The 14,419-nt window shown below is 40.9% G+C and overlaps 1 protein-coding gene across 4 annotated transcripts in view; it reads left to right on the forward strand.

Annotated features, from left to right (window-relative positions):
* The window catches only part of LOC122559054 (uncharacterized), a 174,684-nt gene that overhangs the window by 97,782 nt on the left and 62,483 nt on the right, over positions 1–14,419 (forward strand). For all 4 annotated transcript variants that reach the window (XM_043708275.2, XM_043708265.2, XM_087999781.1 and 1 more), the window contains 2 exons: positions 4,829–4,996; positions 7,036–7,113. In XM_043708275.2, the coding sequence (XP_043564210.2) occupies positions 4,829–4,996; positions 7,036–7,113 (246 nt within the window). The remainder of the gene's footprint in view (positions 1–4,828; positions 4,997–7,035; positions 7,114–14,419) is intronic.

Below are 14,419 nucleotides of genomic sequence, written 5' to 3' on the forward strand. Positions count from 1 at the left end.
CCTCCAGCCTCCATTTCATTGGCTTTCCTGACAGGGGCTTGATTTCAACTTCCTATAGCAATTGTTGGCTTCAGTTATCAGTAATAACTGGCCCCACCAGACTTTGATACAGAATGACTATTTACTCACAAAACTGTCTTTTATTATACAGAAGAACCTCAATTATCTGACCTTTGACTATCTGAACAAGATCGTAAGGTCCCGATGCTTGGCTAAACTGTTATCCGGAATTCGATTAATATTCTCCGTCCGTGTCCATGGAGAATCGAGGTTCCTCTATGACCTAGTTGTATGTGATTGTACTTCCATCAAAGTTGACTCAGCTGTGGTTATGCATTTCTCTTTACTGAGCCCTTTCAGCCTGGCTAGACGATGGCCAACTGCCTTTTCCAAAGTATTGGTGAAGTTGTGCATCCCCCGTTTTCTACTCCCACGCCTTCCCCTCCTTTAAACACCCCAAATCTTTTATTTATTGAGCCAACATCCCACCTTTCTTCCCAGAACCTCTGTGCTCCTCATCTTCAGTGATTTCAATTTCTATCTCCAGTCATGTTACCATCTCTTTGCTTTGAAGTCACTGACCTTATGTCCTTCCATGGAGTGTCCCAACTGTATTGTGAGGTGCCTCTCCTTGACTCTGCATCTCACAGACTTCCTACTGTTATGATCTGGATTACTAAAATAACCATCTTCAACCCTACTTCCCCCCCAGCCATTTCTCCCCTCATCCCCTTTAATTGTACTTAGTTCAACATCTAATCTGGTAAGCATTACTCCCCAAATCACTAGCATTTTAAATCTGTTTCTTTACCTTCTTTTGCCAAAATACAGTCTTTCTGCTCAATCATTCCCTTAAATTTAACTTTGTTGGCCTTGACTCAGTTAAACCTCCTACGTTCTGCTTAGGCCCTTTATGTGGCAACTCTCCTCACTTTGCCAAGTCCAAGGAGCACATACGTGATCCAGTGCCAGACAAATTCCACCCTTTCATTGGAAAAGCTTTAATAAATTGCAAACTCTGGAAGTGCACTGTATTTTTCTTTTTATTCTCTGTGCGGTCTTTGGCATGATTGAACCCAATCTTGTCTTGCTGTTTTCCTGGCAGCAGCTCATGAGGGAGGGTATTGAGTACACAGGAGGTGCGTGTGACCTCTTCCAGTGGGGCAAATATAGTTACATCTGAAAACACATTTGCTTCATATTTCATCAGTGGAGTGATTCATCAAATTTTTAATTTATCCTTCTTTCTATTCCTTGTTTCTTTGGACACTCACTGCACATTCACTTTTCCTTTGGATATTTATTGCAGAGAATTTTATTCTCTACTCTCCTGATTTCCTTTCAGCCTAGTACCAGTCCAACAATTAACATTCTGTTCTAACGTCTAACCTTCAGCCAACTGTTGAGTGACTTTCTGTTTAGGTGCTGATTTACACCCATTTTGCCCCTACTATTATTGTTTTCCAACCATATGTGTAACATTGATCATTTCACCTTGCATATTAACCTGTGCAATTATATCCAGACCTCACAATCCATAAACTTCAGTCCATCCTCTTATACATCATTTCTTGCCCATCCATTCCCCAGGACCATGTTTGCACTTGTCATCCTTAAGACTTCATAGCTGTATTCCTGAAAACACTAACCCTACACACTCCCCTACACCTATTCCAGAGCTTTAATTCCTCTGACGATAGCCTGGAGTTCCCTGAGCTGTCAGTGGATTTTTATGGAATAGAATCACAGGATTGTAATAGTACTGAGGGAGCAAATTCATGTTGTGCTGCTGCTGGTTCTCTGAAGAGCTGCTTAGCTAGTTCCACACTCCTTTTTACCTTTTCTTATTTTTATTTTCAAATGAGTATCCAATTCCCTTTTGGAAATAACAGTTGAATTGACGAACATTGCGCTCTCAATTCACTGCGCATTCCAGATCCTAAATATTTGCTACATTAAAAAAAATATACTTTTTCCTCATTGCTGTATCTTTTTCTGATTTTAAATTGATGTCTTTTGGATCCAGCAATGAGGATTTTTTTAGGATGTGGAATGTAGTGATTGAGAGCACAATGTTGGTCAATTCCACTGTTATTTCCAAAAAAGAATTGGGTACTTTCCACCAATGGGAATAGTCTCTGTCTTTCTGCTCTGTCCAGACCATCACATTTTGAACACCTTTGTCAAACCTCTGTAATTTTCTCTGCTGTAAAAAGACCAGCTTCACAGATCTGTCCACATAACCGGCATCTCTTAACCCTGGAACCATCATTCCCTATCTTTTCTGAGCCTTCTCCAAAGTTTGAGAGTTTTCTGCTCCCTTGAGCACCATGGACAATGGTGAGAAGGTTTGGAAAATACAAGAAAAAGTGAAGAAAAGGTCAGAATTTCAAGATTAAGATTAAAAAATACGGATTTTCTGCTTGGGTTTAAACAGTGAGGTCAGAATCATGTTAATGATTGGCAACTACCTTATTTCATGCACTTGCACCTCATTACTAATTCACTTTTCATTATTAGTCTCCTCACCTCTTTTGTAAGCAGCTTCCAAATCTTTCCTTAATCAGTGCCGTTTCACAATGTGTGAGTGGGAGCAGTTACCTAGCAATGGCAACAACCAGTTATTGCAGTTCAGGAGCAGGAAATGTGATAAGGTCTCCCCAGTGAGTTGAGTGTAAAGTACAGAGATGGAAATGTGTTGCTGGAAAAACGCAGCAGGTCAGGCAGCATCTAGGGAACAGGAGAATCGACGTTTCGGGCATTAGCCCTTCTTCAGGAATCCTGAAGAAGGGCTAATGCCCGAAACGTCGATTCTCCTGTTCCCTAGATGCTGCCTGACCTGCTGCGTTTTTCCAGCAACACATTTCCATCTCTGATCTCCAGCATCTGCAGACCTCACTTTCTCCTGTAAAGTACAGAGGGCAGGAAGAGTTGACATTTTGGGAGGATGAGATGGGTGGGACCTCTCAACTGGAGCTGATTTATATAATATTGAGAGTTGTAGTCCAAGGTAAGGTGAGTGTATAATGGCAGAGTTAGAGTGAATGCTGACCCTGAGAGTGTCTTGCAGAATACAAGGTCATTCACCTTCTTCCTTCAGTGCTGTGCATTGCATTTCACTGGGACTCTGCACTGGCCTGTGTTACTATCTGTATTCAGGCTGGTTGAGACTGGTGGAACGGCCTGTTTTGGTGGCCAGTAGGAAGAAGCAGTGCTCTTTCCTCAAACACCCCATCCATTCCTGACGCTTTTGATGAAGCAAGTTGCTAAGTGCCTTTCTGGATCATTTCCTTTGGGTAACAGTGCAGGATCTCAGTGTAACAGGCAGTAACTGGGTGCAGCTAGGTTTTGAATGTGGTACCAATGGCATGAATGTCACAATGTCCTGGTAGTCGTGAGCCCGTCTACCTCTTCAGCTGCATGATTCCATGAGAAGCACTCTGAAGGGAATAGTTTCAAATTTAATGCATTGAGGAAGGGAAGGTTGCTCAGAAAAGCCATAATGGACCATGGCAGACTAGACACTATGAATCTCATTCAAGTAAACACAGGAAACTTCAACCTATTGTTCCTAATCTTGTTGCCTAGAATTGGACAAAATACACCAGCTGAAGCCAAACAAGAATTTTATAACTCTATGCCTCTGTTTATAAACCTTAATATCCTGAATGCCATTTTCTCACGCTCCTTACCATTTTCAATAATTATTACCCCTAGGTTTTTCTGCTCTTGCACCCTGTTATGCACTGAATCCTTTGTTGTTAATTGCCTTTCTGTGGTCTGTCAACTGAAAAAAAACATGCCACTCTTGACTGCATGAAGTTTTATCTGCTATGTCTGCCATTTGAGCAGCCTGACTATGTGCTCTTGAAGTCTCAAATAAAAGCAAAATGCTGTGAAATCTCAGAGAAAAAAAATAATAACAAAGTTTTGGAGCAATCCAGCAGATCTGGCAGCATCAGTGGCCAGAGAACAAGAGTTAATGTTTCAAGCTTTTTCTGATCAAGAGTCACACCTGACTCGAAATGTTAACTTTCCCTCTCTCCACAGATGTTGCCAGACCTGCTGAATTTCTCCAGCAATTTCTGTTTTTATTGATGTTTATTTGTCATGTTTGTGCAGGCAATTGGTGAACCACAGTAAATAGTTCTATGATTACACTACACATATTGTCATCGCCAGAATATTGAATGCTTGGATTTTTGTCCAATAATTTACACTTAAATAGCAAATAATCTTGACATGGAAACTTTTCTGTAAAGCCTACTTTACTAACAAGCTTTGGCCCCAGTTCAGTGAGCTGCATCTTCATTGTTTTCTGTAATGAAGACACTCATTAGAAATTTTGCATTTACTCGATTTTCTTAACGTTAAGAAAATAGTTAAGTTCAGTATGTTTTGAGTTTTTTTCTGAAAAGTAGTTTTTGAATTTTTGATGTGTATTCTTAATTTTATCACTAAACATGCTCTAATTTTACTGCTAAAACCTACTTCTTCCTGCTGGAGTGATAAAACTTCCTGCTCGAAAACGTTCTCTTTCAAAATCAGGACATCCATCTACTTGTTGGTATTCCAATGATTAATGTTGTTGAAAATTGTCCAAACTTTATTTGCAAGAGGTGGTGGAATAAAAGTACAACTTTGGTTCATGGTCAAAAATCTGTTGAACTCTCAAAATTTATTCTGGAAAGTTTAAGAAATCAATTTGATCTCGCTTGCAATTTTGAGTCAGGTATTGAGTGGTAAGTACAGTTGGTAATGCCAGTGGTCAAGGGCAATTACTGTTATCTGAGATTTACGTGTGCACATTTATATTTTGTGTAAATAGGCTGGTGGATGGGCTGGAAATTTGATGATGAAATGGAAACACCATGAGTTTGTGTCTGATGTATTTGTGGCCTTTGAAGTTGCTGGTGCTAAACTGACTGTTGGAGATATTGCAGAATTGAACACTTATACCCCAGCGCAGTTTCTCGATGTCAACATGAATGGAAAGGTATGTTTTTTATGACCCGATTTAAGGGTTTCTGTGAGTTATTAACTGTGAAAGTTCGGTTACTTTCCCAGTTAATACTTAAATATTGAAGTAGGTTTAAAAGCTGAAACAAATAATTACCAAAATTTTGAGCTGAAATGTTAACTCTGTTTTCTGTCCATAAATGTTGCCAGGTCTGCTGAGCTTCTCTAGCAATTTCTGCTTGTGCTTGTTTCAGATCTCCAGCAGTTCTTTAGTTTCGGTTTACAATCTGCCTTAAAATGCACTAACTTTGGCAGCTAATTTCTCCCATGACTTCCAGATGCCCGTTGCCTTTAATTGGCTTGGAATCTAACAGCCAGGATCCATTTAACAGCTGGAGCCTTTCCTCAGTGCAGCTAACCTCTGTATTGCCCTCTGATGTGTGAGTGGGGTGTGCCAACCCCATTGAAGACCCCAAACACTCAATATCCATTCTGCCAACAATGACATCCTAGGGCAGCCATGACTGGCTCTGCACACCCACTTTCCCTCAGTTAATCTGTTCTGAAGCAATGGGTAATCTATCTGCCCCTTGAAGTTCAGCTGTGGGCAATCTCTTATTTAGTATGTTAACTGAGTAGATTGGGACAAGAATTGGCTTCCTCTTCTGTTGTCCCCAGGCCTAATACTTGTTACTACCAGGACCAGCATTCTGAAACCTAAATGCTCTCCAGTGCCACATTTTGTGGGCCCTTACATTCATTCCAGATATTGTTGTTGTGGGGAGGGAATTCTGTCCCTGGAATATTTTGATTTCCCTTCAAAGCGATTCTGAGAAATCTTAGCCTTAGAGTTCACAATGATTAGAGGCAGTCTCTAGAAAATGTAGATTCTGAAACGTTTTGAATGGATAGATGCAGAGAGGCTGTTGCTGTCTCCAGGCAATAATTTCAAAGTATTGGTCATTTAGCACTTAGAAAAGTATTGTGCATTCATGGGGGTTGTGAATGTTTGGAATTATCTACCCAGAGATCCCTGTCTGCTCAATTATAAGACCGATTAAACTCAGATATATTTTCATGTACTACAAACAGATTGGATACATTGTATGCACAAAGAGTATGTACTCATTGGAATTTAGAGGAATTAAGGGTAAATGCTGAGACAATGTTTCCCCTCATGGCAAGAGTCTAGCACCAGAGGGCATAGTCCCAGAATTAAGGGACACCAGTTTAAAATTGAAATGAAGAGTACTTTCTTCTCCCAGATATTTGATAGTCTTTGGAACTCCTTGCCACAGAGATCTGTGGGGACAGAGTCCTTGTGTATAATTAAGGCTGAGGTAAATGGATTCTTAATCAGTAGCAGAAACAGGGCTTGCAGTTGAAACACAGGAAAATACATGTGAGGAATGTCAGATTAGCCATGGTCCTATTGAATGGCAGTGCAGGCACAAGGGGCCGAATGGCCTATTCCTGTTCCTATTTCTTGTGGCCTTCTCGTCTTTAAGTCACTTGATGGATATGAGGAGATTATGGGAAGGTGTAGCCGAGGTAGAAGATTAACTTGTTTTGCTGTTGTTTTCATTGAATGGTGGAGCAGGTTCAAAGGATCAGATGACCTACTGCTGTTCTTGGGTACACCTCCACAAGGAAGCCCTCAGGAAGTCTATCCATGAGGAAATGGGCTGAGATAAGGTGCTATTGTCTGTTATTCTCACTTGAGTGAATTTAATTCTATTAGCTCAGTTGGCTGGGCAACTAGTTTGTAATGCAGAATGATGCCAACAATGTGGGTTCAGTTCCCACATACGCTGAGGTCACCATGAAGGTCCTGCTTTCTCAATCCCTCTGCTCACCTGAGGCCTGGTTAAGGCACCACTGGTTGTCTCTCCCTCACTCTGTAATGAGAGAGCACCCTTATAGTTCCTATAGTCTATAGTGACTTCACATTTACTATTAATTGATATATCATTGATTCACATTCCTATTTGTTAGTTGTTAAAACTATAACTAGGGATAGCGATTCTATCAAAAAATGAAGAATATAATTTGTGAACTTGTGCTCATTCTGTAAAGGTTCTTTTGTGTGTGGAAATCCCAAAGCTGGCAGAGTCTGAAAGGATGAACAGCTATAAGATTATGCCCCGAATGCAGGTAAGTAGAATTTTTATAGCAAACTGGCTTCTACCTGCAGAATAAATGAAGTAGCATGAGACAGGAAAGAATTCAAGGAACATATGCTTGAGTGAAATATGTTGAGATGTTTCATCACCGCCTCCACAGTAATGCCGTTGTATATATTGAAGATAATATTATTGGCAGGGATTGGTATGGTGTGCTTTTGGCACCAACGCTACTTCAAAACATTGAGAACAAAGCTCAGACATTTTCTAACTGGACCAGAAAATCAAGTGCAGATTCTGAATATCATTTGAGGTATTGAACTCAATAATTCATGATAACATTCAACAATCATGTGGAGTTTGCAGATGACCCTACTAGAGAAGGAGTAAAACTTGACCTTCTCTTGGACACCTCAGGACAAGTGACTGAGGTGTCAGAGGGGGTGCACTTTGGGGCCAGTGATCGTAATTCTATTAGTTTTAGAATAGTTAGGGAAATGGATAGCCTGATCTAAAAGTTAAATATCCAAATTGGAATAAGGCCAATTTGGATAGTATTAAGCAAGAACTATCAAAAATTGATTAAGAAAAGCCATGCGCAGGTTAAAAGGTGGTTGGAAAGTGGGAGGCCTACAAAAATGAGTAATGAGAGTCCAGAGGCAGTATGTTCCTATTAGTATGAAGGGCAAGGCTGTTAGGTGTCGGGAATGCTGGATGACTAGAAAAATTAAGATTCTGGTCAAGAAAGCGAACGAGGTATTTGGCAGGTATAGACAGCAGGAATCGAATGAATCCCTCAAGGAGTTTAAAGGCAGTAGATGTATACTCAGAGGAAAATCAGGAAGGCAAAAAGGGGACATGAGATAGCTTTGGCAAGTAGAGTTAACAGAGATGCTGGAAGACTGGAGGCTGGCTAATGTGGTGCCATTATTGAAGAAAGGAGGTAAGGAAAACCCAGGGAAGTATAGATCTGGCATCAGTGATGAGTAGGGGACTCTGAGGGACAGGATTTGGAGAGGCAGGAACTGATTACGGATAGTCAGCATGGCTTTATGCATGGGAAATTGTGCCTCACTAATTTGATTGAGTTTCTTTTGAAGAAGTGAAATAGCAGATTGACGAAGGCAGAGAGGGGGACATTGTCTACAAGGCGTTCGACAAGGTTTTGCATGGCAGACTGTTAGCAAGGTTGAATCATAAGGAATCTAGGGAGTGCTAGCCAAATGAATACAAAATTGTCTTGAGGTTGGAGACAGAGGGTGGTGGTGGAGGGTTGTTTTTTGGACTGGAGGCTGTGAGCAGGAGTGTGCCGCAAGGATTGATTAGATTCCCCACAGTGTGGAAACAGGCCCTTCGGCCCAACAAGTCCACACCAACCCTCCGAAGGGTAACCCACCCAGACACATTTCCCTCTGACTAATACACCTAACACTATGGGCAATTTAGCATGGCCAATTCACATGACCTGCACATCTTTGGATTGTGGGAGGAAGCAGGACCACTCGGAAGAAGCCCGCGCAGACCCAAGGAGAATGTGCAAACTCCACACAGACAGTCACCCAAGGCTGGAATTGAACCCAAGACTTTGGCGCTGTGAGGCAGCAGTGCTACCCATTGAGCCACCGTGCCGCTGGGTCCACTGCTTCTTGTCATTTATATAAATTATTTGGATGTGAATATAGGAGGTATGGTTAGTAAGTTTGCAGATGACAATAAAATTAGTGGTGTAATGGACAGTGAAGAAGATTCTCTCACAATACAACAGGACCTTAATCAGTTGGACCAATGGGCCGAGGTGTGGCAGATGGTGTTTACTTTAGATAAATGTGAGGTGTTTTGTTTGAAAGACAAATCAGAGTAGGACTTATATACTTGGGGAGTATTCCAGAACAAAGAGGCCGAGGGATGCAGGTTCATAGTTCCTTGAAGGTGGAGTCACAGGTAGACAAGTGAAGAAGGCGTTTGGTACTTTATTGGTCAGTGCATTGAGTATAGGAGTTGGGCTGTACAGGACATTGATTAAGCCACTTTGGAATACTTCATTCAATTCTAGTCTCCCTGCTATAGGAAAGATGTTAAACTCAAAGGATGCAGAAAAGATTTACAAGAATGTTGGTGGAGTTAGAGGATTTGAGCTATAGAGAGAGGCTGAAAAGGCTGGAGATATTTTTCTGGAGTGTTGGAGGCTGAGGGGTGAACTTAGAGAGGTTTATAAAATCTTGAGGGGCATGTTAGGGTGAATAGTCAAGGTCTTTTTCTGAAGGTGGGTTAGTCCAGAACTACAGGGAATAGGTTTAGATTGATAGAGGAAAGATTTAAAAGGGATGTAAGGGGCAACCTTTTCATGCAGAGGATGGTGTGCATATGAAACAAGCTGCTAGAGGAAGTGATGGAGGATGGTACAATTACAGCATGTAAAAGGCATCTGGATCAGTTTATGAATGGGAAGGGTTTAGAGGGATATGGACCAAGTGCTGGCAAACTCTAGATGAATTTAGGATACCTGGTTGCCATGGATGGGTTGGACTGAAGAGTCTGCTGAAGAACTCTGTGACTCTGAACTGCAGTCTGCCAGAAACTCAGCCTTTTTCCATCTTTAAAATCCTACTCCATTTCCTTTTCAGTGTGAATTTTGGAACTGATAAATCCTGTGCTAAAATAAGTAATCAATAAAGTTTTTATTATATTGATAAAATTTCAAGAGAACTCAAGGTTGGGCTGAATTTTCCAAGCCCCTGACAAATCGAGGGGAAAATAAATCTGATTCTGAAACAAAAATTTGAACGGCAAGGTGAAAATCTCTTTCGTGAGCAATGAAAAGCCTATTTATATGTCTTCAACTGCTATGACACAGGGTAAACCCTCTGCTAATTTAAACCAGCAACACAGGAAAGCTTCATCCCGTGCTGCAACCTGTTAAAATTCAAGAGGCAAAGAACTGTCCCAAAAGTCACTATTGAAATAAAAGTTAACATCTTTACTCTTTAAGTCTAAAAGACAATATTAACTCACAACAATTTCCAACTTCTTTCTGTTAAATCTATATTTTACCTCCCCCTCTTCAATACTATTTTGATTTTAAAAATCCCAATTATGATTTTAAAACACTTATTATTTCAAAACCGGGCAGCTTTCGGTCCATCTCTATATTCCTGTCTTCTTTCCTTTTTCTTGGGGATTCTACTTCCCGGGTCTTTGATAGATAAAGGTACCTTTCAGAGAGCAGATTTTTCTGCAAGAAGTCTTGTTGCTGTTGGCTGCTCTTTGTTGCTGTGGCTAACTGTTCGAACTGTTTGATATTTATATCCCAAAACATCAGATCATTTCATTGGTTTGATGTTGTCCAAAATAGTAAGATTCAAGTTTGATTGGACTTTTGTATCTGGGGCATCATTTAAACTGGTTGGCTGAATTTTGAATTGGTTTTGTATCCTGGCAACAGAGCACTGGATATGTGTTTCAACCCAAATATTGCATTTTAAATGTTCAGCACACTTTGTGCTGGCCAGAAATTTCAGCTCCCTTAAAGGTACAGTACACCCACAATGTCATAACAGCAACACATGTCTTGATCTTACCTCATTTATATGGATGCAATTTCCCACTGTGCTATATACAAGAGAGAAATGTTACAGCCACAGGAAAATCAGAGCAAGGTACCTGACAGCTTCAACATATTGTATGCTCCTTTGTACCTCCAGTTTGGCCAGCATTCCCCTGTATCTTAAGTTAAGCTCCATGGCAGTGACCCTGGTTTTGTGAGGGGAGCAACACCAGCATAATGGTTGGCATGGCTAAGTTGTAGGGCCAAGGCTTACTGGGTGGTGAAGACATTAAAGAAAGAGTTGGAACTTGGACTGAAGAGTCTGTTTCCGTGCTGTATGTCTCTATAATTCTATGTGGATACTCAGCGTTGATGGTCAAAAGGAAATACAGGAGAAAGGAACTTGATGGTTTGAGGTGCGTCATCTAGTGTAAGCTCAGCCTGTTAATATGCCAGGGGCAACCATCCAAATTCAAATCATTAATACACAATGGATATGGAAATGGCTACGACCACACCCAAAGTTGGTGGAGTAATTGCTTTACCTTTCTTGAGCACAAAGACTCTACTTGAGTGATGTGTGGACTTTCAAGGGGCAATTGCATTAATACTCAATAATCAGATACTCAAACATTACAGATGACAAACATCTGTAATCATAATACCCTGCATGGAAAGTATATGCAATATCCAATAATGTGAGATTCAAATCCTGTTCACAAGCAATCTTGACCATGTCATAGGCCATTACAGATTGATCACAGTCATCTTTATGAAGTAAAGCTAATCATGGATGTTGTAAAAGATGTTAGCTGCAGGTGACATTTCGCAACGACAACCCAAGGTCTTCTCAGCTGAAAAAGCATCATTTAATTGTAAATACTCACCGATACGTTCTTATGTGCAACACTGCCTTTCTTGGGTAATGTGGGGGTTAGGGTCAAGGTTTCCTCAATCCTTAGTGAAACATTCACCATCTCCTATAGTATTTTCTTGACATGGCACTCATTGGAATAAAATCTCCTCAGTCAAAGGTCTATGTAGAGGTCTATGCCCTCCATATCCCAATGTCTGGAAGACTGTAGAAAACTGCAATTTGTGAGTGATGGGACTAATGAGTGCTCCTATTACTAAGAAGCTGTTCTGTTTCTGATAGTTCCCATGCGATTCATTAGGAGCATAACAAATGGATCCAGCCACAGCAGGGGTTATTGTCACTGAGGAATCATAGAGAAAATGAGCAGGAACAGATTCTCAAGCAAGACAGCAGCTGCTAAACAGCCTCTTTGTGAAGAAATAACAGCTGAAGGTCTCTTTACAATGCAGAGGATCTACAGAAGGCCCAGAGATTATTGTCCTTGATACCATTTCCTGCAGTGAGAGAGCTGCAGTGTCGGTGCAGACTGAGGTTTCCTTGACACTGTCACAGAATATTGCCAGCTACCAGAGCAGACCCTGCAACATTGAAGAGTGAATGGCCATCCTATCCCATTTGCGCCAAACTTTAGTGTAATTAACTGTTTCCAAAGTTCCACTGGATGCCTGTGCAGGATCTTTCAATCATCCACAGTCACCCATAAATACACTGAGGCTATTACTGGTACGGTTTGTGCCAGGTCACACTGCCTCATCTTATTTCCCAATGGAGAGGTCGGTGCTGCAGCATCGGCACTAGTATTGCCAACAGAGCTGGCTTGGCAGTACTATTGACTATGCACTTGTCATGTTGAGAGCACATGTCATAACACAGCTGACTTCAACAAAAGAAAAGGGTTCCATTCAATCAATGTACAAATCATTTGTGACCATTGATATCACATCCTAGTGGTATGTGCCAGGTAATCTGGTAGCTGCCACTACGCCACAACCTTGATATGATGTGGAGGTGCTGGTGTAGGACTGGGGTGGACAAAGCTCCGACAGCCTTGATAGACCATTTCAAGGGCTAAATGACTTCCAAGGATGGCAGGAGGAGACAAGAGTTCCCACATCGAAAAATGAGATTGTTAAAAATCACACAGCACCAGGTTATAGTCCAATCGGTTTATTTGGAAGCACTAGCTTTTGGAGTGCTGCTTCTTTATCAAGTGGTTGTGGAGTATAGTTGTGGACCACTTAATGAAGGAGCAGCGCTCCAAAAACTGGTGCTTCCAAATAAATCTGTTGGACTATAACCTGGGTGTTGTATGATTTTTAACTTTGTACGCCCCAGTCCAATACCACAAATAATGAGAAGATATTAAACTGCACTGGGCAATAGTAGTAAAGTAGCAATCCGTGAGACAGGGTTCTAAGACCATATTGTCCTTGAATCAGATAGCCTGTATGGCATGATCCTTATAGTTGTAGTTACAATGGCAGGCAATCAAACATGATAACAATGCATTTAATAATATGAGCTTGTATTTGCAGTGAAGTGTTGCAAGTGCCGCTTATATACTCTCAGAAGCTTTTCTTATTTTTCCCTCCCATTATGTGCTGGGGGTGGGGTCAGTATTTGACCTGTTATGTGGCTGGGCTTTAAAAGGCACCAGAAATCCCAGAGATCCAGCAGCAGAGATGCATCTGCCATTAATTAGTGCACAACAGTGTGAGTGGGGTACCGTGAAGGGGTTCTATATACGTAATGCGGCAAGCCGTAGAGAATTGCATGAGACAACGTGTTCCAGCTCATAGAGAGAAACCTTCCATGAAACTCCTTAAAATTGATACTTAGCCAATATTTAGTAAAATATGTTTGAAACTGATTACAATGATTTCACCTTTTCTGAATAGCACAACACTGATATTTCGTTTTGCAGATAAGGGATCTTACAAATTAAAAGATCTACACATGCATGCTAATAGATTCAGATAGTATCAATTGTGCAGGAAGTAAACAAAGGTTAGTGATAGGCAGATTATTAATTGGAGGGTATATCTAAATTTTCTTTAGGACCTGGCTAAAGGTAGACTTTGTCAAGTTTTATAATTTTTGTAGTAGAAAGTTCAATCCCATTGTATGCTCCTGGGGATGGTGATGGAAATTTCTCTTTAATCTACTATTAGGAAGAAATTATGCTTGGTAGGTCGTTGGATTTGTGCTGTTATGGACCAGATCAAACCCCCTCAAAATATAGCCTGAGCTCTAACTTTTTTATATTTTAAACGCAAGTACTGAGCATTGCATTCAGGACATAATTCGATTTGTCAAACTATCAGTCTTGAAACAAAACACAGTTCATTCATACATTAGAGTTAAAATGCAACAAAAGAAAAAAGAAATTTGAGTAGCTTAGCTTTATCGGAAAACTTAACAGAATTATAGATTATTTAACTACTAAATAATAACTGCTCCAGTTATAATAACAGGCGACTGATTGTGTGGAGTTTGCACGTTCTCCCCGTGTCTGCGTGGGTTTCCTCCGGGTGCTCCGGTTTCCTCCCACAATCCAAAAATGTGCAGGTTAGGTGAATTGGCCATGCTAAATTGCCTGTAGTGTTAGGTGAGGGGTAAATGTAGGGGTATGGGTGGGTTGCGCTTCAGTGGGGCGGTGTGGGCTTGTTGGGCCGAAGGCCTGTTTCCACACTGTAAGTAACCTAATCTAATCTATAGTAACATCCCAAAAACACACCCTTGCCAATGACAAATTCATTAAAATAGATGGTCTCACATACAATTCTAGCAACAGGAAGAGAAAACAGCCATCTTCAAGACTTCCAGAAATTGCTACTAAGTAAAAATAAAAATCCTGGTTCTGTGGGAGCTTGACTCCACCCGTTCAGGCCACTTCTATTGTTCCAACTTGAGAAA

Source organism: Chiloscyllium plagiosum, unplaced genomic scaffold (assembly GCF_037043375.1).
Source record: "Chiloscyllium plagiosum isolate Xiang-an unplaced genomic scaffold, Cpla_swu_hap1 HiC_scaffold_2, whole genome shotgun sequence".
Classification (NCBI taxonomy): Eukaryota; Metazoa; Chordata; class Chondrichthyes; order Orectolobiformes; family Hemiscylliidae; genus Chiloscyllium; species Chiloscyllium plagiosum.